Source organism: Pelodiscus sinensis, chromosome 1, assembly GCF_049634645.1.
Source record: "Pelodiscus sinensis isolate JC-2024 chromosome 1, ASM4963464v1, whole genome shotgun sequence".
NCBI lineage: Eukaryota > Metazoa > Chordata > Testudines > Trionychidae > Pelodiscus > Pelodiscus sinensis.
In genome coordinates this window covers 131,075,343-131,101,998 of record NC_134711.1, presented here as the reverse complement: position 1 = coordinate 131,101,998, position 26,656 = coordinate 131,075,343, and the positions used below count along the sequence as shown (strand labels likewise).

Here is a 26,656-nt window from a genome sequence, read left to right as displayed (position 1 = left end):
CCCCAGCCTCACAGTCTGGGGGAAAGAGGGTCAGCAAGTGTCTCGGGCCACTGCACATGGAGGGGGAGAGCTAGATCCACAAAATGTCCCATTTTCCCTTGGTCATCCTATACAAACTCCAGTCAAAGGACTCTCCTTTCTGCACCATAGCTGTAATCAGTGGATCTTGGTATCCAGCCACACCTTTCCACTGAGTCCTTGTTGCCTTCTTTAGACTAATGAAGATCGTCTTTCTTCATAAAATTCAGAAGTCAGGAGATTTGCAAAAAGCACAGATCAGAAACTTTTATTGATTGAGACTTCACTGCTTCTTTACTCAGCAGGAGAGCAATCATGGCAACAACAAAAAACCTTAAAAGAAACAAAAAAGTATTTCCATTGCAAATAATATTAATCCTTCTTTTCTCTGTTTCCTTCCTAGTGCAGTGTTTAATAATAATAACAACAGTAATAATAACAACATCCTTTCCTCTTTGTTTCTTTCAAAGTGCAGAGTCAACTCGTATTCTCCTCTTTGTCATCTGAAAGAAGAAACACAAAGGAAAGATCAATCGCAGGACACCCTATGGAAAAGTCATCTTGAGTCAGACTTGGTCCAAACTTTTTACAATTTCAAAATTTTGACATTTCAATATTAGACATGAATGCCTCTGAAAAACCAAACAGCTGACCCAAGAACATATTTGATGACATTTTCCCTAGATTTTTGGCCAATTACAAGTCAGTCCTTTTTTTTTATTTAAATACTTTTAAAACGTAAAATTTAGAAAATAATAGTTTTGCAAACTTGTTCTTTTAACCAGCTCTCCCCACAGGAGAGGTAGAGCTATTTGTGTAAAGTAACTTCAAAATAATAAGCCAAGGGTGGCTGCCCAGAGAAGCCCAGTATGATCGATGTCATATAGAGGATTCATTCTGGCAGTTTCTCAGACTTGCCTTCCTCTGCACCATCATCACCCAGGTGCATTCACATATCAACTCCAGAGATCAGACCATTCTCACTCTCACACTCACTCTCACATGCTCTCTCACACACACACACACACCGTCTCTCTCACTCACTCACACCCGCTCTCACTCTCTCATTCTCTCACTGACACTCACTCTCACCAACTCACACTCACTCTCACCAACTCACACTCTCGCTCACGCATGCTCTCTCTCATGCTCACACTCTCTCTCTTACGCACTCCTTCACACACACACACACACACACACACACACATTCTTGCACTCCCACTCTCTCTCTCTCACTCATGCTCACACACACACACACACACACACACACACACACTCTGATTCTCTTTTTTCACCACCTGTACAAAGCTTCCCCAGTCAGAACCCAAGTCAGGAGAATACCAAGAAGGTGTGCCCATGGAAACACAGGACTCATCTTTAAATACCCTGCACCAAATTCACATCACTTTCCATCCAGGAGATCCCCTGGGAGTATCTGCCCTATATTCCGAACCACAGGAACAATCACAGATTCCACAACTGGTGTAATTTCCCTGTGCAGCCCAGGAGCGGCCACCCTTCCCAACTACCTTACAGCTCTGGTCACAGATGTCTATCCAGGGGGCTCTGCCCATTTTAGAAACGCCTTCCTCATCCCCTCTTCCCCACCACAAAGCCTACGAGACCTTTCAATTACCAGTAGCATTTTCCTCCTCCTTGACAATGCTGCTGCTGCTGTTCTCTGGGTCCTCTCTTTCAGCTGCTGCCAACTGTGGTTGGTGGTTCTGATAGGAAGTCTGGTCTGATGCTGGCATTGCTCTTTGGTTTTCAGTAAACACCATCGATCCTGATGTTCCCCCTCTGGGTAGCTGAAGAAAACATGGAGTGGGCTGCATACCAGGGTTCTGAGTGTAGGGAACCTGCTCTGTAGAGTAACGCCCTGTTGCAGTGCTGGAAAACTGCATTCGAGAGCAAAGTTGATTGGAGAAAGGAGGTCCCTGCATGTAGAATTCATTCCAGGGGACAGCCTGGTAGGCCGCAATACCCGCTGGAAAAAACAGAGAAGTTGGAAGAGATAACGAAAGCGAGATAATACACTTTATTTAGATAGCATCCCTAGTCAGAGGATTTCAAAGGGAGCCAAAACTAAAAATGCATATTTCTGGGAGCCAAGTAAGATGTGTCCAATGCAAGACAATATTCCATTACAGAAATGTATAGCAATGTATTGCAATAAAAGAAAGGCTGACTTTGTGGTTTGCAATAGAGATGTTAAATATAGATTAATTAACTAATCGACTAGTCAATGTATTTTCCATTGACTAGTTGAGAAGTGTTGGGAATAATTCTTGGACACACTGGGTGCTGGTGAAAACAAGCAGAGGATTTATTGAACATACAGCGCTGGTGGAGTGCGGATCAGGGGGTTAGTCCGGAGAGCACTAACTTAACCAAAACATGCATTAGATTATATAGGTAGTAGATGGATGGAGGAGAAGTGATTTGATAGGTCTAGCAGCGAAAGCGAGATATGCATATAAGCCAATGGTCTACGACAGTTACACAGCATCTCCACCCATTACCAATTTAACATGTTATCACTAATATAGGTAGTTATTCCTAACAAGCTAAATAAGCCAACATAAACAAAGGCATGTTGATAGTCATTTTGTCGGCTGGAAATATAATGCGTCTCCTGCGGGGGTGGCATTGCCTTGGCACGATCTTTGGGATTCAAGCTTATTTTCTAGGAACAAAGAAGACAATGAAAAACAATCCCGCGCGGTTGTTTGGTACCGGCCTTATCAAAGTGAGGCCCTTTTGGAATGTGGTTGCCAGGGGAACCAGGGTCACAGTAACTGCTGTACTGTACGCTTCTCAGGCTTGGCCTGATACTTTCAGATTTGAGGTTGTCAGTTCTCAGCAAAATACCATGGGCTGCCTCAATTTACCCTACAAGAAGCAGGGTTAGTTCCTGAGTCCAGGAGCTAACCCCGCTGCAGCTTTGCCTTTTAAATGTATTAAGAGCCTACCAGCTTTTAATACATTTAAAAGGTTGGTACATAGTGGGGGGGACCCAGCACAAACTGAGCCAGCCGATTCCTGGCTTGCACCAGGTACTCCCTGCTGTGCTTTAGCCGGACGACTCTTAATACATTTAAAAGGCTAAAGTGCAGCAGTGGGGACCCAGCGCAAGCTAGGAATCAGCTGGCTCAGTTCAGGCTGGATACCCTCCCCCCCCCCCCCCCCCGATGCACTTCTGATTTTTAAATGTATTAAGAGCCAGTAGGCTCTTAACACATTTTAAAAGCAGAGCTGTAGCATTTGGAACTGGGCTCGAGCCAGAAATCAGCTGCTTCCCAGCTCGTGCCTGGTCTCCGCTACTCCCTTCTTCCCCTCTCCAAGAGGGTGCTGGGGGGAACTGGCTTTTAAGCTGACTCACCCCAGCACTGGCTTCTGCTCCCCTTCTTGCTGCCTCTGATAGAAACATCAAGGGGGGGGGGAGGGATGTGACTAGATGAGGGACTAGTCAACTATCAAATAAGCTTTTGCTTATCCGATAGTCGACTAGTCACTTACATCTCCAGTTTGCAGCATAGTAAGTGTATACAACCTAGACTAGATAGGAGGCAAAACTCAGGGGCAGAATGATTAAAATGTGAAGAGCGCTATGTAAAAATGGCACTCTCATCCAAGAGTCTGTTCCTCCCGTGCCTTCAGTGAGTTAAGTGGTAAAAATAAAATTCTTGTATTTTTCCACTCAAGATGAGAAAAGTTTGAACTGAGCACAAAGAATAACTGCCTTGGGCAAAGGGGGTATAAAGATGGAAACCAAAACAATAGAGGGAGTGGCCAGATACCAGGAGACCCTGACTTCCTCACTCAAGAGGCCTGCTGGAAACATCTCAGTGGGAACAGGCAGAAGGATTAGGCCCAAGCTAGGAGGCTGCCTACTTGTGAAAGAGATGATTTGAACTACTTTTAAGGTGAGAACTTACATGTAACAAGTTTCTTAGTGTTTTAGTCTTAATGGCATGTTTTGTTTATTTTGACTCAGTAACTCATCTGTCTGGTTTTTTCATTTGCATTCACTTAAATCCTACTTTTTACACTTAATAAAAACACTTTTTGGGATTTTGGTCCTTTTTGAAAATTGTGTTCCTGGATGCTGTCAAGGCCCTATAACTGAGCCTAGCTGAGCTGAACTGGTTCAGCATCTGTGTTACTTTGCTTGGGGAGGAAGAAGGCGGGGCTATTACCCCAACTGTGTGCTTTAGCTGGAGAAGACCAGAGCTTCTGGCACAGCAAGACAGGATGATGGGGAGCCCAGAGTGCAGGTGGGGGGGGGGGGTCAGTGGCAAGATCAGCACACCAGGTGACAGCCCTAAGGGAATATCTCTGATCAAACCTTTTTCCATGCACTAACCACCAGACAGAATTGCCTCTAAGCACCTGATTCCCCATGTCCTAAATGACATAAACACTCTTAAGATGGCTTCAGAAGGGGCCCAAAAGGATTAGGAGCTTGTTTTCCTTGATGAGTCTACCCTGACTATATGTCACGGTGGCACTAATCTATCCCTATCTATTTCAAATAGTGTATTTTCTTCAAGATACATTATACTCCAAGATACATGTCCCATGAATTCACAATATTTGGGGTCATTCCGAGAATTCCAAAAAGTGAAAGGCAGAGTAAGGGGGTTTGATGATTATTGGTTGAATTGCTGCACATTTTGGCCTTCATTAAATCATCCAGTAGCCCCAGAGAGGCTGAAGTGAATAGGATCCCAAAAGATTTGGGGGTACTCACCTGAGCTCCCAGCAGGCTGCTGTAACAGGATCTGTCCCCCTATGTGGTGCTGTAAATACCCTCGTGAGGCACCTGCTGCACCACAGGTCACAACCCCACTATTGCCAGCCACGGTGAAGAAAGCTGAATTGGATTCATTGGGAGTGGTAGGTGTGAGGCGGACATTAGGCAGCACATTGCTGGCCAGGGGAACTGGAAGGTGGTGGAACTGGGAGAGCTGGTGCTGCTGGGGATACTGGGGCAGCTGGTAGGTTCCAGGCTGGTTACTGTAGTGATAGTATGGGGTCTCTAGGTTGGCAGTGGGCTCCAGCTGTTCAGGGTAATTGCAGGAGGTTGGAGAGTTGACACTGTGGAGTGCAATGAAAGAAACAGTTCACAGGTTGGGAGGGAAAGAGCCATTAAAGCAACATATGCTGAAAATAACTGTTAAATCCTCCCTGGCTCCCAACTCCCAGCTGATACCTACTCTGCCTCCCCAACTCCTAAGCACAGAGCAAGAGCAGAGGAAGACATGTCAGCAGATGTGAAGTTGAGGCAATGGGGTGGCATCTTTAATACTCAAGTTTCCCCACCTTGCAACAGAACTGAATGCTCTTTCCCTTACTCGTAGTATGAACACCCCACTCCTAGATTTCTGTCCTCTAGCAGTCTCCAGTGCTCTTGGTTTCCCAGACCAACCCCTCTAAAGTTTGCTTTCCCCATCTCTCTCTTGAAGAACATCTCATTGCCCATACCCTTGACTCTGGAAGCTGTAAGCGAGGACTTCCCTGGAGATGCTGTCCTGACTGGAGGGGCTGCATTCACTGTTAGGAGTGTCCAGCATCAATGGAACAATGTGATTGTTTGGGTTGAAGGTCATATTGAGAGGGAGGCTGGTCCTGCGAATGGGCGGAGGGCTGGGCATTGCGGGGAAGCACTCCATTCTGTTGGGACCAAAGCTGCCCTGGGATAGTGCCTTTGTCTGACCTGCCTCACAACACGTCACCGCTCCAGTTACCGAAGAGACTGTAAATAAAAAAGCAAGAGATTGTGTCATAAACAGGCCAAATGGAGAAAGCAGGGAGTGTGGAAGAGCAGTGAGAAGTAGGGCAGTGAGCCAGGCTCACCAGCCAGAGGTGTGGAGTCCCATGGGATGGACAATATGGTGGGAGTGAAAAAAGGCCAGACAGTAGAAAGGCAGAGATAATAAACAAAAGCACTATTGCCTTATAGTTCAGTTTAGCTCTTGGGGCTGAGCTAAGCACTGGCTTAGCACTAAGCATTCACTTACACAAAATGCGTGATGCTAAACACAAGAGTTTTCTGGGACAGAAATTCTTTCTCTAAGCATTATTGGCAACCTTGTCCAGGCCAACATGCTGCTTATCAGTGCTATCGGAAACAGATTCCAGAATGCCAGCTTGGAAAAGGCTCCAAACATAAATGTTATTTCTACCACTTTCTCTGTAGTTCCAGCTTTTCATTTCATTCCACCGCTGCAAGAATACACATTAATTCTTATTCTTAGGGCTCAGTTATGCCTTTTAACATAGCCCAGTTTTGGAGCAGTGCAGAACTCTTTACACAGTCTTACTTGCCCTGAGGGGACTATAGAACTTAAAAACCCACCATGTCGACCAGTTTTCTTGCTGTTCTTTAATCCTTCACTGAGCTGTCTCTTTGGGTTTCAGGACTGAGCCCTAAGAATATCTCTGATAGTGCCTATAGAATTTTCCAGACCCAGCCAGTTCTCTCTCATTGTAGACTTGGAAAGTCTCTCTTTAGTATCAGAAATGAAATCTTTGTGTTCTGGAACCAATTAAATGGTGTAGGCAAATGTGCATTTTAGAACTTTTCTTCTCTTTTTGTGGTGGCCATCACAACAAAGGCCTGATATTCAAACTACCAGAAGCCCAGGACCATTGCAAAACTGGATGTTGCGATTGCCTATGCCTAATTTGCTTGTAGAATTGCCACAGACAGGTATTTACACACATATCGATAATCTGTTACTTGTACAACCAAGTACCTGTTTTGCTCACACAAGGACAATAATGAGGTACACTATTATACATGCATACAACCCATCCTCTGTATCAGAGAGGCAAATATTATATGTTCATATTGCATTCTCTAATGGCATAAGTTGGTAGTTAGTTGTTTAGATTACTTTTGCTGGAATTTACCACTTGCTGAAAGAATTTTTTTTGTTTGTTTTACTTTCTCTGTGTTGCTTTCACTGAGCCTATTCTTTAGAATCACTTTTGCCCTTGTAATTAATTGGCTTTGCCACTCATTTCATTCAGTCCCATTATTCTGGATTCCATCCTATTCTATTGATCTCTTCCAACATTTTCTTTATATCTTCTAATGATGCCAAGAAGAGGCTCCACAGCTTTAACTTGTTTCAATTTTGTTGGTAGGTTGTCTTCTTCGAGAAGAAAGCTGATGTAAAAAACAGATGATTTATTTTTCTTTCCACTTAGTTTTCTAATTCTCATTCACCAAAGATTCAGCCCAGTTGACGCTTTATTTAAAAACACTGTACAGTCAAAGTGTGGTTCTTTCCTGGAAAAAGACATTGTGAAAAATGGCATCTTCTTACTGAATAGATCGGTTTCCTGGGTGCTTTCAGGCTCATATTTGCTGTCATTAGTGGACAAAAATACTTTTCTCTGCTGTTTGCTCCTCTGAGGCCTGCAGAACTAACACAGCTAAGAGAGAGGACACTGGAGTCTGTTTCACTATGTACATCCAATTCCAATCATGATGTGTGCAGATGCCACTGAAGTCACTGGGTTTGCACAGGTATCTGTGAAAGTCAAATTTGATGAGAGCTCAATGTACACGCAGAGGATGCAATGCTGATGGTAGACAGCAAATTCCAGAGCATGCAGTTTTGGGCAGGGAAGTAGAACTCTACTGTATTTATTCTTTGATTTTAGGATCCCTGAGAATAGAACACTAAAGAGTGAATGGGCAGGAATTCCTCTTTTCTTTTGCCACAAACAGCACATGAAGAATTTGGGTAGGCCCTTATATATTTTAAGTTTCTTTATGAGTATTGCACTTTGAGGGAAATCTATAGTCAAGGAAGGGTGCATGTCCAGGTATACAGGTTTCTGAGAGGAAAAGCACTCAGGAAGGCTAGATAACTTGCTATAGTTGGATGGAAGGTGGAAAGGGAAATGGTTGGGCTCAACTCAGACACTAGAGCAGAGGTTTCCTCCACTGGAAATATGTTGTGAACCGCTATGGATCCTGGAGCTCATCCATAGACAATTACAGGTCTTCCAGAATATTTTGTTTGCTTGTTTTCTTTCAGTAAATGGCCACTTTTGCAACATCCAGCACTTTGAGCTTATTTCACCAAGTGCAGGACTCATCAGTTATGGTACAGCATCATTCTGGGAAGCAATGGTTTATTCAAATACCTTGACAATGTTGGTATAGCTGCAACAAAAGGTGCAAATATTGGAATCAACTAATAGATTTAAAGACACTTCAGTTATAAAGCTTGTAGAATCTACTCATAAACAGTCCTAACTTCTGGACTACATCTCACAGACATATCTAAGTGACAGACGTCAAATACTATAGTATACCATTTGCAATATATTTAATTTTAGTACTTTATTTTTAGCTTATATATTTGATTACAAAAACTGAGTAAACTTATAAATACATTTTTATTGAGTATTTATGAATCAAAAATATTTTGGTGTGGAATAAACAGTTAGAATGGTACAAAGGGTTATAACTAAGCATATGAAATTAATGAAAAGGCAATTTAGGCTAAATATCAGAAAACCACTTGCTACAAATCAGATTTATTAGTATGGTTTACTCTCCCTAAAGAAGTGGAGAAAATATCATCTGAAGTAAATACAGGAGGCCCCTGACATGCAACCCCGAGTTCTGACTCCACACACTTACAACCATATGTATAAAAGGGGCCAGAAACCCCCAACGTACGTCCTTGGCCTGCATTTACGATGGTGCACAGTTCCCATCATAGATGAGGGCTCGTGTTACAACGCCCCCAGCTTGCTACACTTCCCCAGGAATGGATCGCTTCACAAGTCGGAGGCCTCCGGTACTGAGAAATGTGCCATAAAGACAAATCCTGATTCCATGAGATGTACTGGCTCCTAAGACATGAAATATAAAATCTTCCAAGTCTTTTCTCTTGCTTTCTATGATTCTCCCAAGACTAGCAGCATCTCAGGTAGAAAGCTTGTCCAAGATCACACCCTACTGACTTCCAATGATATTGCAACAGAAGTTAAATAACAACTAGAGGTAAAACAAAAAAAGCAGTCATGTAGCACTTTAAAGACTAACAAGATGGTTTATTAGGTGATGAACTTTCGTGGGGCAGAGCCACTTCTTCAGAGAACCAGAGGGGTAGCCATGTTACTCTGTTTCAGCAAACACAATGAGGAGTCCTGTGGCACCTTAAAGGCTAACCAACAGGAGCAGCTCTAGACTAGCTGCCAGCAACTGGCACCCTAGGCAAACCATGCAATTGGCGCCCCCACCTCCAAACTCCTCAAGGATATTGAGCCACCATTTGATGCCCCATGGCACCCCAATTAACCTGGCGCCATAGGTGACCGCCTAGTTCGCCTATATGGATGGGCCGCCCCTGCTAATAAATGTATTTGGGCATAAGTTTTCATGGACTGCAGCCCACTTCGTCTGATGCATTAAATGGAAAATTTGGTTTGGAAGGGGTACACTCACATGTGGAGCACTGGTCCTCCACATAGTAATGTAACACTCCCATCTTTGCATGTGAGGGTATCCCTGCCAAACCAAATTTTCCATTTAATGCATCTGATGAAGTGGGCTGCAGTCTAGGAAAGCATATGCCCAAATAAATTTGTTAGCCTTCAAGGTGCCACAGGACTCCTCATTGATTTTAAATAAAGATCTTCAGTCTCATCTATTTCTGTCCCTCTGGCCCAAGCATAATCCTGGTCCTTAGGCTGTCAGTGCACAGTGACCCAGTGAAGTCTGAAGCCAACAGTAATAGTAGTAACTCTACAGGGGGTACGGATGGGGTAGGACAATGGCAAGGCGGTGGCCCTATCCCTATCTCTATCCTATAGTTTACACCTACAGGTGGTGTGTATATCTTCCACAGTAGCATGAACAATTAGCACCAACCTGACATGGTCATTCAGGGAAACACCACTACCGCTGCCAGTATCTCACCTCGAGAAAACTGGGATTAAAGGAAGTGAGGCTGCTCATTTCTGGTCCTATAGAGGTCAGACCCGGGTAAGGAATAGTAATAACTTTAGCAGACTGTGACCCCAGTTACAATGCTGAGAAGCCACACTACACAGAGGGCATGTGCAGGGGTGTATTTTTCAATCCATTTCACAGTTTCCTTTGTGACTTTCCTTAAGCTGCATTCAAAATCCTGGAGGCAGCAAAAAACCCACCAAGCAATTCCACACAGAAATGCAAACTCTTACTGAGATACAACCATTAATGGCTTTCACCTGATGAGGAGACGAATGATGCAGGATGCCCACTGAGCATGTTAGGATAGTTTCCCACGGTGGCATCCATGTTGAGCATGGCAGACTGCTCATGAATGATGTCAGGCAAAGGAGGCATAGGCAGGAGAGATGGCCTGGAGAAAGAAGTAAAAGATATGAGCAGAAAAAAAAAGAAGAGAGGGCACAGCAAGACAAACCCTGATGCGGAAATACCCACTTTTTAAACTCTCCTTCTACCTGTCTCTACCTCTGAAAGATGTTCCCTTCCACCCTCTTGTTTGGAGGAGCCTCTTCTACCTGGAAAGTCTTTCCATACACCCATTTCACTCCTGCACATAAACCCTTCCTTCTAAAGACTCCAACTTCTACTTCTCCAATGAGTCTCATTTTCTGCAAGGAAAAGAGGAGTGGGTGAGAGAGTCCATATATTCCCCATGGACCCAACAGCACTTAAATTATGAGGAGAATAAAGTACATGAGGGGCCTAGGCCAACATGCTCACAGGCGTTAATGATGGGGAAAAAATCTACTAAATCTCTCTTTGATCTCATCCCCTGCCTATTGTAAGCAATGGAGATTCCAACACTCTCCTTGGAAATACAGGCTAATAAACCACAACCTCAGGGTAGCATTATGCATTAAACTCCACTTCCAATTCAAGTCAGCTTTTGATATGAGAGAGGGGTCCCAAGTCTCTCACCAGCTGGAAGAGCCATCCTGTCAATAGGGAGGTTTGGGGTGGCTGCCCCAGCCCTGCATGAGGGTGGCCTGGGGGATTACTTGGAGCCTGGTATCAGCAGCAGGGGCCAGGCCCACCTCTGCACTCACCCTGATGGCAAGAGCCATGGAGAGTAGAGCAACCTGGCAGCCTGCTCTGAGCTGCCATCTCCAAGGTAGGCTGCTCTGCTTCCCACTCTGCACAACCTGGGCCACTCCCCTAAGCAATGCACTGGGGAGTTGTGCTCAAGCCGGCCCAGAGGACTGGGGCTTGGATGCTCCCTTTCCCACCACTGTGGTGAGTGCAGGGGCAAGCACCATTCTTGCTGCTGGTGCCAGCTTCCCCCTCCTCTGGTAATTCCCTGGGCCGCATCGCTTGGGGGAGGGAGTTTGGGGGAAGGGATGCAAAGGGCGAAGTAGGGGTAGGGAGAGGCAGATTAGGTATAGAGTTGGGGAAGAGGTGGAGTGGAGCAAGGCAGAGGCAGGGCCTGGAACAAAGGGTAGGGTTGTCCCAGACCCTGCACTTCCCAATGGACAGCACTGCCAGCTGGCATGATGCAGAAGCTACAGCTACCCACATGGATCTTGGTTCCAATTAAATGGGGCACTGGAGAGGGTAGGAATTTAGTAACAAAGAGAAAAGAGGGGGGTAGGTCCCTACCCACAAGTGCTTGCTCCCGAAGGAACTGACAGAGTTGATGATGCTGGGCATTTCTTGTTCCCTTTCACTGCCAGTTTCTCCATTTTTCGCCACTTTGCTCTGCGATTCTGAAACCAGACCTGATAAAAGGAGAGAAACACTTGGTGAGGAGACCCTCTGCATCCCTGCCTCGTAAGCCCTTTGGGACACAGACAGAAATGAAGAGAGATCATGCCCACAGTCTACCCTGGGAAACAGAAATCAGCACCTCCCCTGCACTCGATGCCATTGCAAGCATCCGGCTGGCCCATCCAGGGGGCAAATGAGAGCAGTGGAGCCAACAGCCTTGGTGGGCTCCTGGGCAATGTGGGGAGGACTGGCCCCGTGCTCTCAAAAGGGGTGGGGCTGAGAGCAGCCGTCCTTCGGCACACCTCCCCCCTCAGCACTGCTTGTGGTGCTCCAATGGGAATTTAAAGCCCCTTCCCCATCGGCTGGCCTGAGGACGAGTGAGAAGAAAGGAAGAGACAAATCTATAGAAAGCCTCCCCAACCTCCTGTCCTGCCTGAACGCCCTCAGGAGAGGGGGACATGTCAGCAGGAAGATCAGCCCCCTGGATCCATTTACCCCCATTCTTCTTCAAGCAGCCCAAGACAAGGAGACTGAGCTAGGGACCTACTGTCATCTGCATCCCTTCCCACTCGCAATACCTGAGCACGCATTAAGGAGCAGGAAAAGAGAGGGTGAAATCAACACGGGCTCCCTTGCCATTTTTTTTCATCACCATCTCTCCCTGTGAGTTATTTTCCTGCCCCTTACATCACTGGCAGCTACAGTCTCCCTTCTTTTCTGACTGAATTTCTCTCCTCTCTCAACATACCTCCAGGCTCTATTGCACATTTTCTCTTGCTCTTCTGATGGGTGCCTAAAACTACGAGACACTCACCATGATGCGCTGTGGCGTTACACCAACAGTAGCAGCAATCTCCCGCCTCTTTTCATTGTCAGGGTAATGGTCTTCCTGGAACATCCTCTCCAATTCCTCTAGCTGCTCTGGAATTGAGGTGTTGTTGAAAGAGCGAAGAAGAGAAGGAATGATGCAGACAGTAGGAGAGAGTGCAAGAAAGAAACCGAGGCAGGGGAGGGGGAGGGGGAAGAGAGAAAACTTGATTTTCAAAATACTCACAGTTTTTTTAAAATGGTATAAAAACGACATCTTCAAAACAGAAATATATTACCCCATTAAACGTAGATCTTCTGCATGAGAACAAATTACATTGCTCATGATACACCTGAACCTCTTTAATCCAGCATGTCCTGTTTCCAAAGGTATGCCGGATTAAAGATTTTGCTGGGACAAGGAGGGCACTGCAGGAACTGGGCATGATGGGGTGGGGTTGAGGCACTTACCTGCTACCCCCACTCATGGGGCTGCATGCTCCCCGCCACCGCCCCTGGATGCCATGGTGGGGAAAGGCCTCAGGGGAAGTGTCTCTGTGAGCTACTGTTTCCCCAGCTGGGTAGGATGGGGACGGCATTATCTGCCAGTGGTTGCAGTATCTTTGAATTCTTACCTGCACTATAGAAGGTGCGTGTTTTTTTCCTTACAGGCAGCAGAGGTTCTTCTGGGTTCTCTGGTGGCATTTTTTTCTCCTTGGACACACCCTGACCACCTCCAGTTTCCTGCAATGAAACCCTGTAGGACTGCCGACCTGCAATGCTGGCTGCTGCACACCTGGCTGATCTGCGGGTTGCATGGCCAAGATTCAGATTCATATCCTGGAGCTGAGCCAGGCTGTAAAAATCCCCTGGGGCAACACTGGATGTCTTTGGGGAGCACATACCACTGCTGCCACGGATTTTTTGTTTCTTGGCCTCTTTTTCTGTGCTGTCAGGGTAATACCCCTCAACTCGTTCCTGTGTCTGATCCGGGATCTCCTGGGTAAACTCAGTTGCTGGGACTTGGGACACAGAGTTCATGTTGCCAAAGAAAGCTGGCAGTGGCCCACACATTGTGGTATAGTTGAGTTGGCAGTCCAGGGCTGGTGGGTGCAGTGTGGGTGACCCAGATACATGCACCAAGCAGTGGTTTCCACCTCCATCTTCCTCCTCTACAGGATCAGTGCCATCCCTGGTTTCCAGGACAGTCCCAGGCTGGCAGTCTAGGGCTGGTGGGTGCAGGGTGGGTGACCCTGCCACTTGCACCATGCAATAGTTTCCATCTCCCTCTTCTTCTTTTAAGGGATCAGCGCTGTCTTCTGTTTCCAGGATACTCCCAGACTCATCTTTTATAATCACGGTGTGGAAAGTTGATAGCAAGGTGTTCCCTGGGCCATGCACCATATCCGTAATGAAGTGTTCAGTGCTCAGTGGGGACTCTTCCCCTCCTTGTTCTTGTTCCTCCTCACATACTAGGAAGCAAATGCACACAGTAATGCTACTCCCATTACCTGTTCCAGTTGAAGAGTAGGCAGTCCCTGGGTAGGAAAGCTCATGGGAAGAGGGAAGATGTTTCAGGGAGAAAGCTCTTCCCTCTGCGGGGATCTCACTTTCAGGTGTATCACGAGAAGGATAATCAATCACCAGCTCTTTATAAGGGCCTGGAAACATATACTTCAGGGACATATTGACAATATGGGCGCTAACTGACAATGGAAGGTTTGGGAGAAAGATGGACCCTGATAGTAGTCAGGGAGCTCAAAATCTTAAATGATCAGTTAAGTGGGATCCTGGTCAGGGCACAGCTCCTAATCTCCAGGGCTTCCTTTCCCAGCCCCACGTGCGGTTGCCTGCTGGCTCCCAGCCTCAGCTGCCAGCCTTGCCGGGTGAGATGCTGGCTGGCACTTGGGAGGAGCACGTAACCCTTTGGCCCTTCTCCACATACATGCACCACCTCTGAATAACCTGACCACAGAGTTTAGGACTAGTAAACAGCCAGAATAAGGGCTGTAGGGACCAACCTGAGAAAGAAGGAAGGAAAGCAAAGGGGCGACAAGCTTATGGAGAGTGGCAAAACAGACTCTTTAGAAATCCAAGAGAACAGTAGCGTGTTTCTGTTTCATACAGTCATAATAAGGGACACAGCTCTGGAGGCTGAGAACCTAAATGCCTTGGTGGAGCTGAGCTTTAGTTTAGTGGCATTACTAGTAACCAGCTAGGACCAGGCCCTGTACCCACAGAGGTCAATGGCAAAGCTCCTGGGGACGTCCCAGAGCGCTCAACTGTCCCTGAGATTGTAAGCCAGTATTTCTCAACCTTTTAAAAATAAAGTACCCCTTTTTAAAAAATATTCTAAGTACCCCCAGTACCTACAGTTTTCAGACACACCATTTTTTTCTACCATTGCAACGTATTTGTTTAAACAACTTAATCGTAGGCAGGTGGGCGATGAAATGTTTGGGTGTAAAAAGTACAAAAATAATAAAGTGCTGTAAAACTTAAAACAAAAATTCAGTTTTCTCCCAATGTCAGTTGTGTTGACGTACCCCCCAGACTTCTCTGGAGTACCCCTGAGGGTACTGGTACCACTGGCTGAGAAGCACTGGTGGAAGCCACCACCACAGTGTTCTGCACTCCTGTGGTCCTTTACAGCAACCATTTGGGGGAGCCAGGCTGTGCTAATGCTGGCACCTCCTACCCACCTCCCTGCCCCTGGGGCTGAGCTGAGGAGGCCAGAGCCGAAGGGGGTGCTGCCTAGTGGGACCGGCAGGGCTATTGGGGCCGTGGCAATGGCTGAGGAGCAGGAAAGCTAATGAGCAATTACTCGCCCCCTCCCAGCAGCCCTGACCCGCCCCTTGGGGAGCTGCCCTGCAGCGGGGCTTGCTCCAGACCCGCTGGGCACTGGCTACCGCCTGGGCTGGGAGCGGGGCAGGTTCTGGGCTAGTTAGAGCCCGCGGGGGCTGCGCTCATTAGGCCCATTGCCGGGCGCCTCCCCCGGAGTCATTAAGCCCGGCGCCCCGCGCGGCTCCACCTTGACGCCCGGCGCTTACCCGAGCCCTGGGGCTGGCGCTGCTCCCCCGCCATCCTCCGGGCGGGCTTCGCCTCGGCGCCAGCCAGCCCGCGGGCGTGTGGCGGGGCGCCGTGTTAGCGTCCAGCAGCAGCGGGCGTGAACCCCTCGGGCCGCCGCGCTGGGAGGCTCATCACACTCACCTGCGGCCGCTGGGACCCGCCCAGAAGCTGAGGGAGCGAGGCAGCGGGTCCTCAAAGGCCTCCCCAGGCAAGGGGCAAGGTGGGGGGCCAAGGGGAGAGCTGCCTCCCTGGCCCCTGAGGAGGCTGGATTTACGCCTTTCCCGCAGGGGCGCAGCAATTTCGGTGACCCCTTCACCTCATCTATGGCTGGTCTTCCCTGCACAGAGCAGGGCCCTCTGGCACCTGCCTAGAGTGCTTGGGGCCAGGAAAAGGGGAAGGGTGGGAGAGACTGAGAAATCCATTGGCATGGCAAGTTAGCCAGGCTAACCCAGTGTGCTGGGTGGGATGGTGAACTGGGTGGTTGAAGGTGCAGTGAGGTGGTGGGGCTAGGAGGGGAGCAATGAAAATGCACCTCTGTGTCAATCTGTAGACCTAGGAGCTTGTCCTCAGCAAGGTGAGGAAAGATCTGTGATGCCTTGTACGCTGCTGGAAGTCTAGAGCCTTTCCCACCCTTGGCACTTAAAGAAATGGATGAGCAACTAGATGATGTAGTTGAGCAACTAGATGAGGGAGGGGGGTGATGTAGGCTCATTGGTGAGAGAGGTCTCTGATTTCTGCTAATGAAATGGAAAGACAGAGTGGGCTGGGGCCTTCTCATAGATCCTATTTGCCCATCTGTCCCAGTGGTATTTTGGGGCTCCTGTCTCTGTATGATAGGGAACTCGCTGGCAGTGACCCTGCACTTTCTGTTCAGGTCATTCATTGCAACCTTAGTGGTGAAGCAAATTATTGCTGTCCGTCATTGCTTTTGGATGAGGCCCTGATATTGCTTCTGTTACAAAGACTGGGCTGAATGATACAGCAAGCCTTATTAGTGCCACTTTCTACAGATTATTTTTTTTCGTGCATTGAGAGATGGCTAGGAAAGAAGCTGTAATACTCTGCAGCTGATTTTAGATGTATAAAACCAATTGGTGTAGAAATGGAACAAAAAACACAAGTGCTCGGTCTCTCCTAAAATAAGAACAAGGGAACATTTGTCCAACTGGAAGGACGTATAGATAAAAGGAAATACTCTTTATCTGTATTAATCCAGTGCACAGTAAGCCTATAGAACTCAATGCCACAATAGAATTGAGACTAAGAATTTAGCAGGTTACCAAAAAAAAAAAAAAAATCAATTTATATAGTTAATGAGAACATCGGTTTCAGTAGTGATTTTTTTTAAGATTTATTTTTAGATAGGGTAAATCTTATGCTTAGAGGTTTGTGCCAGTTTACCTGCAAGAGGTAATACATGAACTGTCCCTATAGAAAGATTGTTTGATAGTTTCCTGTTGCAGGATTTCTTGTAACTTCCTCTGAAGTATCTAGTACTAATCACTGTTAAGGTTGTGTTCTAGATGGATAATGGGTCTAATCTCAATGTTATTACAAAGTTTCCCCTTCAGAAACAGACCTGTGGTGTCCTTACTGCATCACTGAATCTGAGACTGCCTCTCTGACATGAGAGTTCTCATGCAGGCTTATTCGCTTGAGTAATGCAAAGATTATAACTAGGAAAGACTAACATTTATTTGGGCATAAGCTTTCCTGGTAAAACCCACTTTATCAGATGTAGGCAAAGTGGATTTTACCACAAAAGCTAATACCCACACAAATCTGTTAATCTTTTACTCCTCATTATCTTCAAAAACAAAGACTAACACGGTTACCCCCAGAGACTTATCACCGTTCAAAGATTGTGCACTCCATAATGGTGATTTAGGAAGATGAACTCATGAGAACCATGAGTTTGTCCCAGTTTTCATTTGTACCACGTATGCATGAAGCTTGGAATCTTGTATTTGGACTATGATGGGAGTTTAGGAGGGTGGCTGAGGATTACCTTTCTTAGTCTGTCACTTCCTCCAATCTGGAGTTGTTACCTTTACCTTCTTTCCAAGTATTAAATTTCAGCTGTTAAAAATGGACCTAGGATCAGTTTTCATTCTCCTCTAAGGAGGCACTGTACAGTCTGTGGGCCAATCTTTTGCATGGCTAGTAGGACATCATAACCACCTTGTCTTTCAGTATCAGTATGGTAGATATCCTCTCTCAATAGGTCATCCTCCTAGGAAGGGCTGTCCTTAGGATTTATGCAGCCCTATTTAGTACTACTAAAGGGGTGCCCCCTATGTTCAATGGCAGCCTGGGGGACAATTTTTTAGAGATGTGATTTCTATAATCTTCAGCAACACATTAACAAGATATTTTTAAAGTGTATTTGAAACTAAGCTTCTGTAGACCAGAGGTCTCAAACTCACAGCCTGCGGGCCATGTATGGCCTGAGCAGTTCCACAATGTAGTCTGTGGGCAGCTACCGGAACATGAGTCTTGGGGGTATATGTGTCTGTACACTTCCCACAAGCCCACCCCCATCCCACCTCTCCCCATTAAACACCTTCCCTCAAGCCCGGTCTCCTGAGGCATGCAGATTTTGAGATTGCTGGGGAGCCTAGTGTAGAGCAGCAGCAGGGGTCACTGCCCCAACCATGCACTCACTGTGGCTGCAGAAGCTGTGAGGAAGCAGAGCGACCCAGCAACCTCTGCTCTGCTCATCTGCCATCTCTCAGACCAGCCTGGTTGCTCTGCTTCACCATGGCTCCTGCTGCTGTGGTGAGTGTTGGGGGCCCAACCCTTGCTGCTGGCCCCAGCCCACCTAGGGTTCTGCAGGATAACCTGAGTATGTTAGACTGTCCCATCCATAGAATGGGAGAGACCCCACGGCAACCACTCCAACCAAAGTGCAAGGCCCAGGGTGGCTGTCTCAAGCCATCCTGTGGATGGGATGGCTTTGTGTTAGAGATGTTAAATTGTAATTGACTATTCCATTAGTTGATAGGGCACCTCCGCCTTTGAAGTGTAGCAATGGCTTTAGGGCTGTTGTTAACACTTCAAAGGTGAAAGCGCCGCATGGAGCCCGGGGTCAGCTGGAGACTCTGGGATCCATGTTGTGCTGCTGCTTTGAAACACCATGGGGAGCCCAGGTCAGGCTCCTCACAGCATTTCAAAGTGGCAGTGCCCCGTGGAGTTGGGGATCAGCTGGGGACTCACCCACTGACCCCAGGTTCTACACGGCATTGCTGCTTTGAAATGCGTCCCAAGCTCCATGTGGTGCTGCTGCTTTCTGATAGAGGCAGCAAGGAGGGGGAAGCGACTAGTCGACTATCCTGTTGACCATCTGATAAGCATTTGCATATTGGATGGTTGACTAGTCCTTCACATCCCTACTCTCTGTAACCCACACATCTTCCGGGTGTGATGTATTGTCCCATCTAGTCGCCTGAGATCACTTCCAGAGAGAACAATGAGTCTGCTTGACAGCCTGCCATAGAGGCTCGTGCATTAAGCTCCAGAGGTTCCAGGTTCTGTTAGTTGCATTACAACTGAACACGCCGCCCCGGGCCAGAGGAACATGCCAGCAATGGGTGCAAAGCTAGCAGCCAGAAGCTACTCTAGCCCTGCTGCAGTGGCAGTGAGAGCTCCTGGGGAAAGGAGGTTAAATCACGTGGGGGCAGCAGCTGGGTCTAGGAGATGGGCAGGTGGGGCACACAGGAAGAGAAGGGAGGAACATAGAGACCGCTGCCAGAATGGGGTGTCTGCTGGCCTGCTAGGAGGATCTGAGGACTGGCACTGGCCCTAAGGTAAATTGAGTTGGAGACCCTGGGCTGTAGACTAATACAGTAAATTCAGAAGCTGACAGTATATACCTGGGATTGGCAAAATGCCTGTTACATGGTTTCATTACCACTTGGAAGGGCTCTTTCATAGGTTCAATGTTCTGCTAATAGCTCTGGCAGGTTTTTTCACTCAAGTTAATTAGCTTCTAGAGGAAGCAGAGCCACAGAACAGGGATAGAAAGAGGTAGGTGGGTGAACCCAGTGGTGTTCCAGATTTTCAAGTGCCCTATGCAGCTGTGTATTCTGCATATGGGTAAGAATGGCACTGCTTCCAGCTCACCAGGTGTATGGATGATTGGTGACAGATGATGCATTTCATATGAAGACTGCAGGGACAGTCTTAACTTTACCATGTAATGTTCTGTGCCATGGCTGCTGTAGAAATAATTAAAGTTGTCAATGCAGAGAAGACAGCTAAGTCTTTCCCAGCTGAAATCTTGAGGGTAGTCATATATGAAAAATTAGTCTTTTGCGGTGAGAGTTATGTTCAAATGTTGGAAGCTATTACAGGCATCAGAGCTTGTGGTTCTATGAATAGATAAACTAGATGAAACGGAACAGGTACACTTATATATCCTAACTGGAGAAGTGCATAAGTTTATTAGGTCAAAAAAACTTACTTTTTAAGTGTAAGTCCAGCTCAAATGACTGGTATAAATAGGCTGGAACAAACTAGGCCAGATACAATATAAATGGTAAATCGAAAGGGCAAAAAATGTATTACAAAGATCCAGAGATACAAGGGTCAATAATTCTTCAAATACATTAGAAGCAAGAAGGCTAAATGTGTTGCTTTCATACTTGGGTGTGTTTACATTTTCAACCTAGATATTGTCTTAGCATAATTACAGACAAAAACCTTCCTTTGACACAGAAGGAAAAGTATTTTACAGTTGAAGCAATTTTCTCGAGTGGACAGATTCCGCACATAAAACACTTAACACCTGATGACTTAGCACAGAAATGGAACCTCAGCTATCTGCAGTTACATGTTTTGCCCCCCAAAAAATCTATGGATTTCTTCATGATTTATAATTGTGCAAAATGTTGCATCATGTCTGCTATAATAGATTAGGTATATGCAGTGTGGTTCCATTTTCCTGTGTTAAACATTTAAATGTAAGTACGGGGCCTGTGCCAACCTGTAAAACAAAACCTTGGTTAAGACCTTCAAAAGTGACTAATGATGGTGACACAAAAGTGACTAATGATTGATTGTGTTTTCCAAAGGCAGGAGAACAGAACTTCCTGAATATCAGGCTCCTTCAAAGTATCTCAGGTTGACCTCCTAAAAATCACTGATCATTTTTAAAACTTTTGCCAAAAAAATCTGAAAAACATTTTAGAGGGAAACATGTCTTCGCTCGTGCTCACATAACTCAAATGGATTTTTCCCATACTAACTAAAATCAGTTGTTGTGCTGAGATTCTGGGATAAACTCAGCTGGTATAAAAATGCAGAAAGGTTGTGAAGTCAATGGAATTGTACCCAATAACATAGACAGAAAATTTGGCCCATTATATATAATCCTAAATGGAAATATGTGGAAATTAAGACCACTTAAAGAACCCTAAGAAGAGTTTGTAATGGAAAGCTCTTCTCAACCTTAACTACAGTGTGCTTTGTACATCTTTAGTGCCTTCCTTCTCAAGAACTCAAAGCGCTTTACAAATGCAAGTGAATTTAGCCTCACAACATTCCGTGAGGTAGATAAGTATTATCCCCGTTTTACAGATGGGGAAACTGAGGCAGAGTTCTGACGTGACTTGCCCAAAGTCACACATCTTGTCAGTGACAAAGTCAGGCAAAGAGATTGCCAACACTCCTGACTCTCAATCCTCTGCTCTATTTATGTTCCCTCCCTACTATTACAAAGCAAGCAGTATATGCAGCTTCTTTTTCTTCCTTGGTCTCACCATGACTACAGAGGCAGTAGAAGTAAACATATTTACTCCTTGCTGAGTTCCTGCTTTCTTTAGTAGCAGCACTTTGTCTGACAGTACTAAGTGCTCATTTCTTTTTATTTCTGCAGAGTTGTTTTTTCCAGTATGCGGTAGAAAGAAGGTTTCTTAATCAGGTTTCTCCGTGCCAAAGAGATTGTACAGGGTGCAACAGGAAGTGGAGAGCAATGTTCCCTCTAATTTTTTCCGTCCATGTGTAGAATACATTTTGTTATGTGCACCAAGGCATGGGTGGTTGTGCACCACCAGTAGAAATACATGTTGCCAGCTGTGGATGCTCTTCTAATCAAATGGCATCTGAATCTCTCCTGGGTGGCCACCCAAGCACACAGCTTATAGGGAACACGGTGGAGTCCTATTTCTTGCAGAAGACCTGCTGTTTGGCATTCTTCACACGCTGTTCCTCCTTTAGGTTCATCTGGCGTGCATGTTTGCTGGAGATCAGTTCCACATGCTCAGAGGGAAACCAACCTCTCTCTCCATCTGAGAGTTTCACTCCTTCCATCCATCCTGCAGCGGTGAAGGCAAACACAGAATGCATAGGACAAACTGACTGAGATTTCTCCTTTTCATCCCAGCCCCCCCAAAAGCCCCATCCCAACTGAAAAAGCAAGAACAAAACACCAGCCAAAAGAAGAGCCCCTTGCAGCCCGGAGGCCACATAGTCTATTTGTTTAGTGAGACTCCAGATAAAATGCAGGCAAGGGAGTCTCTCATCCCAGTCTCATATGCAAGGGCAAGATACTCTCTGAGAAGAGAGCCCCCTTCCATCCGTAATATAGCCTGATGAACCTGTCATCAAAAAGATACCCTAATACAGCTCAGTTCTCACCTCTTCCTCCCCTTCCTCCCACCCAGGAAGGTCACCACTGATTCCACTCACCATCATTGCTGTTCTGCATGACCATGATGATATCTGCTTTCTCCAGAGCCAGTTCGTCATTCTCCCGAGCTTTGTATGTCCGTATGCACTGAACCTGAGGTGAGTCTAAGTGAGAGAAGGGTGCAGAGTGTGAGGTGGGAGAGGGATTGCCAAGTATGAGGTATCATGTTCTCTCCCAGGGAGGAAGAAAGAGAGGGGCAGGCACAACACCTGAGGGGCGAAGGAGACATAATTAGGGTGCAGCCTAGTACCTGAAAAGTGGGGAGGTGGAAGTGTGCTCCTGTTAGGGGTAAGGCTGTGGAGGGGATGGGAAAGGTACAGACTGAAGGGCATCGTTGGGAGATCACGGGGGAGGGTGTGGAAGGGGGGTAAGAGTGTCAAGTTTGATGATTGTAAAATAAGTGAAGGGGAGGATGAATGCTCCTCTTGGGAGTCACTTGTTACCAAGGGCCATGTTACCTTAGTATCTCCCTCCTTACTGGTTCATAACTCTGCCCCCAAGGCAAGTCCTCCCACCCATCCCTACAATGCCTAAGCAGTCTCACCAGGGCTTTCCAAGAGATCTGGTTCTCCTTGTGGTGGTGCAAGAGCGGAGATCCACCGCAGCTTCTCACTGCTAGAAAACATCAAAATACAGATGCTGGGAGAGAGAAGTGGAGCAGCCAGGGATTGGAGAAAAGTGTCTGCCACCACCTCTTGAGGAAAACAGAAGGGTTAGTGAGAATCTGAAGCAAAGTGGAGGAGGGAAGGGAAGTGGGTTGAAAAACAAAATTTCCCACATATTGTGGGTGAATAGCCCAGGCATGGTGTTAGGAGCTTGAGATATCTGCCTGGCTAGTTTGATAGGGTAACTGAGAAGAGGGTGGGGAAAGAGTTATTGGGTACAGGACAGGATGGAGAAAGATGGATCAGAGAATGGAATTAAGGTGGTCAAGATGACAGGGAGTAAGATAGTTGGAAAATGGGGTGGGAGATGTGCAACTTCATTATAATAGTGTCTTCTGAATCACAGAAGCAGCGGGGCATGTTTGGAATCAAGGCAGCTGAGAGAGGTACAGGGTAGAGATGTAGAAATTAAAAAACCCACGAACTGTGTAACCGATTAGATTTCAGTCAGTTACATGGTTAAATGCCCCCAGTGGCTTCTAGACTCACAGGCACCCAGCGGTGACATAGAGTTTAACCGCGAAGGTTAACCATTGAGCTAATGATTATCAGCTAACCATTTAATCCCTCCAACATCCCTAGATGAGAGTTTTGGCAACTGCAACCATGTCTATAAGTGGGGTCAGGAGTCAGTGGGAATAATGTCTGGCTCTTACTGTGTCTCTGTGCGGAAGAGGAATTCCACTCTTTTCCCCTGGTTATTCTTAAGTAGAAAAAGGCGGAAAATGTTTTTGTTTGTCCCATGCAGCTTCATCTCACACTTCTCCCCACGCACATCTGAAAATGCAGCATGATCAAACACAACAAAGCGCCCATTCCTAAAGGGGAAGAGAGGGAGAATTAGAGAAACTGTGTTAGCTTTAAAAGTGACTTACTCAGGTTAAAGCATTGGGTTTGGGCCTTTTCTTGCTGCCCTGATAGGTCAAGAAGACTTAACAGGCATGGGGAGGGGTTTCTACCTTAAATATGTTAAGTCTCATCTTCCCTGGTTTTTTTGCTAGAGGTCTCTTTGGATGACCAGAGAATTGGAACAGGATTTTTCTTAGCCCTCTAGGGAAGGGGCAGGAGTATTTCAATCTTTCAGGCAATTTTTCCTTCCAAGTTTTCATCAGAATCTGGTTAAATATATTTTACAACTAATACAAAAAGTCAGAACCAAAGAATCGCTTTTCCTCAATTATTCTGGTTTCAGCTTCTTGTCATGCCATATTCCCATTGGCTCTCAGGTCTCCATAAAGTCCTTAAGCAAAAACAGGTTGGGGGAGAAATGCTGTAGCCTTTAATAAAACTAAACTGAATTAAATTGTGCTGTGAAGTAGGGGAAGCAAGATATGTAGAATGACATAAGAATGTGGTAATTAAGAGTTTGGAAGTGAAGGCACTGCATAATAAAGTTTGCAGGCTCTTCATGTAATATAAGATTGCTCAATTGAGTAATCTACCCAATAAAGGTGGTTGTGCGATGGGGAAGAGATGCTGTATCACCAACATCCCCACCCCTTTCTGGATTCAAAAGTAAGGAGATCTGTGAGAGGTGAAGTCTGAGGGACTCACTCCCTGGGCCGGGACAGGAGCAGGCGGTCATTGAAGAGGTGCAGGTAGATGGGGCGGGTGCTGAGTTTCCACTTGGCGCTTAAACTGCTGAAATCCAGTGCCATCAGCTCACCACACTTCACCAGCCGCCTTGATTGTGAGACCAGTGGGAATATCTGTAGGAGAGGGAAGAACGCCATGATCAGAAAAGCCACTGGAGTTGCTGCATCGGAGCTGGAGTTTACCTGGAACCCTGATGAAAACATAAGATGAGATTGCTCTCATCTCCCCTCCTTTTTGGTGGCAAGTCATGACCTGAGTCTGCTTCTTCCAGCTCCAGGGCAAGGGAAATGTTGCCCCTGCCTCTTCTTGTCCCTGGCGTAATTCAGTGGAGTAAACCCCAAGATCAGCTTTCATTCCCTTCTTTGTACAGGAGTGAGGTGCTGAGTAGATGTACGATAGTGGGTCAGGTTACTGAGCAAGGGGGCAAGTGTCTCACCGTGCACTGCAGCTCTGTTTTCTGAGCGATCTATATTAGGTCATCCATGTGGAGAGGGTGGACAGAGGGCGTAGTGGTGGGTGAGTGGCGCGGGGCCAGGGTAGTAGGAAAAACTAAAATAAAAATCAGAGTGGGTCAGTTCTCACCTTGCACTCAAAATCAATCTTTTGTCTTAAGTAGATCAACTCCTCAGTGCTCTTCATGCGCTGGACATTCTCATTGCAATCCTTTATGAGCTGCAGAGAGGAAGAAGAGAGAGGTTGTTGGGAGTGGATACAATAGATGTAGGTGGCACAAAATTCAGAACTCTTTCTCCCAGAAGCTTATTTTCCCAAGTGCGGATGCTGTGCTTTCTCAGCCAAACAACTTTTCCTCCCTGGGGGGGAGGAGGAAGGTATTGTCCCTGACAGAGTTTTGCTCTGAGCAAGGTGTGTTGCCCCTCATGTCTCCATTAGTGCAACCTCCTTGTGTTTGGTTTTGACAAATCTAGGCCTGTCCTGTTTGTAGCTGTTAAAATATTGCTGCAAGGAGCACTCTCCTAGCCTGTTGTTTTGACCATGACACCCCTTGCTCTGCCTGGCTGCACTGGCACTCCCTTCTGTGTCACATCAGACCTAAGCTACTTGTATTCTACATGAAAAGCCTTTCACGGCCTTTCTCCACCTGAGCCTCCATCATGCTACTACCCATCATTCGGTCTCAAAGGGTCAGCTTCTGCCTCTGGCTACCAGCCTCCGTTGGCTACTAGTTACATTTTTGAACAAACACCTTCAGACTTGAGTTTTGCAAATGTTTAGTCTGCCCACTATCCATGTTCAAATCCCGCCTTTGTTAGCGATGCCTACAAAAAAAATCAACAAGGGGTAGGCTGCCGGCATATAAAAATCACAGGCTATCATGTGAACCACTAGTGTTTCTTTGTACTCCAATCTCTTGTCTCCTGCTTATACTTAGTTCTAGCACCATACATGTTTCAAGCTGTCAGCCCTGTCTTTGTACAGCACCTGTCATGAAGGGCTCTTTGGTGCTAGGATAATACCGGGATCTGTGGGAAGTAGTGAATGCTTCAAAATACTATTATTTCTTGGAAGTCTGGTCAAGTCACTGATTAGCTGGGAGCAATACTTCCTACAGGCAACATGTTAGGCATGCAGAAAACTGAAATGTTATGAGATAATACATAACCACCAACCCCCATGGTTCCGACTTGGCTCCTCCTCCACTAAATTGTGGTCCCTCTCCCCACTTCAGGAAGATGCTCTTCAGCAGTATAGAGATGTCTAATGGGATTGAAACCCAGCAGCCGCTAACAGTGCGTAGCAATGTGGATTTACAGAAGGGAGCAACATGCAAACTGGCAAGACTAGCTCAAGTACAATCTACGACCCGCTTTGCTCCAGGGTGTGTGACGGTGGTCTCCAACCTTCTTGTGCTGACGATCACTTTCTGAATTTTAACAGCATCCCAAGCAAGATCTACCCCACCTCTTCCCCAAAGCCTTGCCCCATTCACTACACCTCCCCCTCCCCCGCATTGCTCACTGTCCCCCACACACTCTCACTTTCACTGGGCTGGGGCAGGGGGTTGGGATTTGGCAGGGGGTGAGGGCTCTGGGCTGGGTCTGAGGGGTTTGCAGTGTGGTAGGG

The 26,656-nt window shown here is 46.5% G+C and overlaps 2 protein-coding genes and 1 long non-coding RNA gene across 11 annotated transcripts in view; 1 reads left to right on the top strand and 2 right to left on the bottom strand.

Annotated features, from left to right (window-relative positions):
- Positions 1–252: 252 nt before the first annotated feature.
- On the bottom strand, positions 253–15,791 carry NOBOX (NOBOX oogenesis homeobox). The gene is made up of 9 exons (XM_075901595.1): positions 15,607–15,791; positions 13,192–14,028; positions 12,564–12,670; positions 11,642–11,760; positions 10,264–10,397; positions 5,506–5,776; positions 4,772–5,118; positions 1,655–2,005; positions 253–521 (listed from the first exon to the last, which is right to left on the bottom strand). The coding sequence occupies exons 1-9, from the start codon at positions 15,638–15,640 to the stop codon at positions 496–498; spliced, it is 2,226 nt and encodes a 741-aa protein (XP_075757710.1). The 5' UTR covers positions 15,641–15,791; the 3' UTR covers positions 253–495.
- Positions 15,694–26,391, top strand: LOC142818892 (uncharacterized). Its single transcript, XR_012896592.1, has 3 exons — positions 15,694–15,833; positions 22,288–22,411; positions 26,262–26,391. It is a non-coding gene; the product is annotated as an uncharacterized LOC142818892 (long non-coding RNA).
- The window catches only part of ARHGEF5 (Rho guanine nucleotide exchange factor 5), a 53,429-nt gene continuing 46,807 nt past the window's right edge, over positions 20,035–26,656 (bottom strand). For all 9 annotated transcript variants that reach the window (XM_075901556.1, XM_075901546.1, XM_075901540.1 and 6 more), the window contains 6 exons: positions 25,157–25,246; positions 24,533–24,687; positions 23,635–23,796; positions 22,858–22,928; positions 22,313–22,417; positions 20,035–21,939 (listed from right to left, as the gene is read on the bottom strand). In XM_075901556.1, the coding sequence (XP_075757671.1) occupies positions 21,785–21,939; positions 22,313–22,417; positions 22,858–22,928; positions 23,635–23,796; positions 24,533–24,687; positions 25,157–25,246 (738 nt within the window). In that variant the 3' untranslated portion in view covers positions 20,035–21,784. The remainder of the gene's footprint in view (positions 21,940–22,312; positions 22,418–22,857; positions 22,929–23,634; positions 23,797–24,532; positions 24,688–25,156; positions 25,247–26,656) is intronic.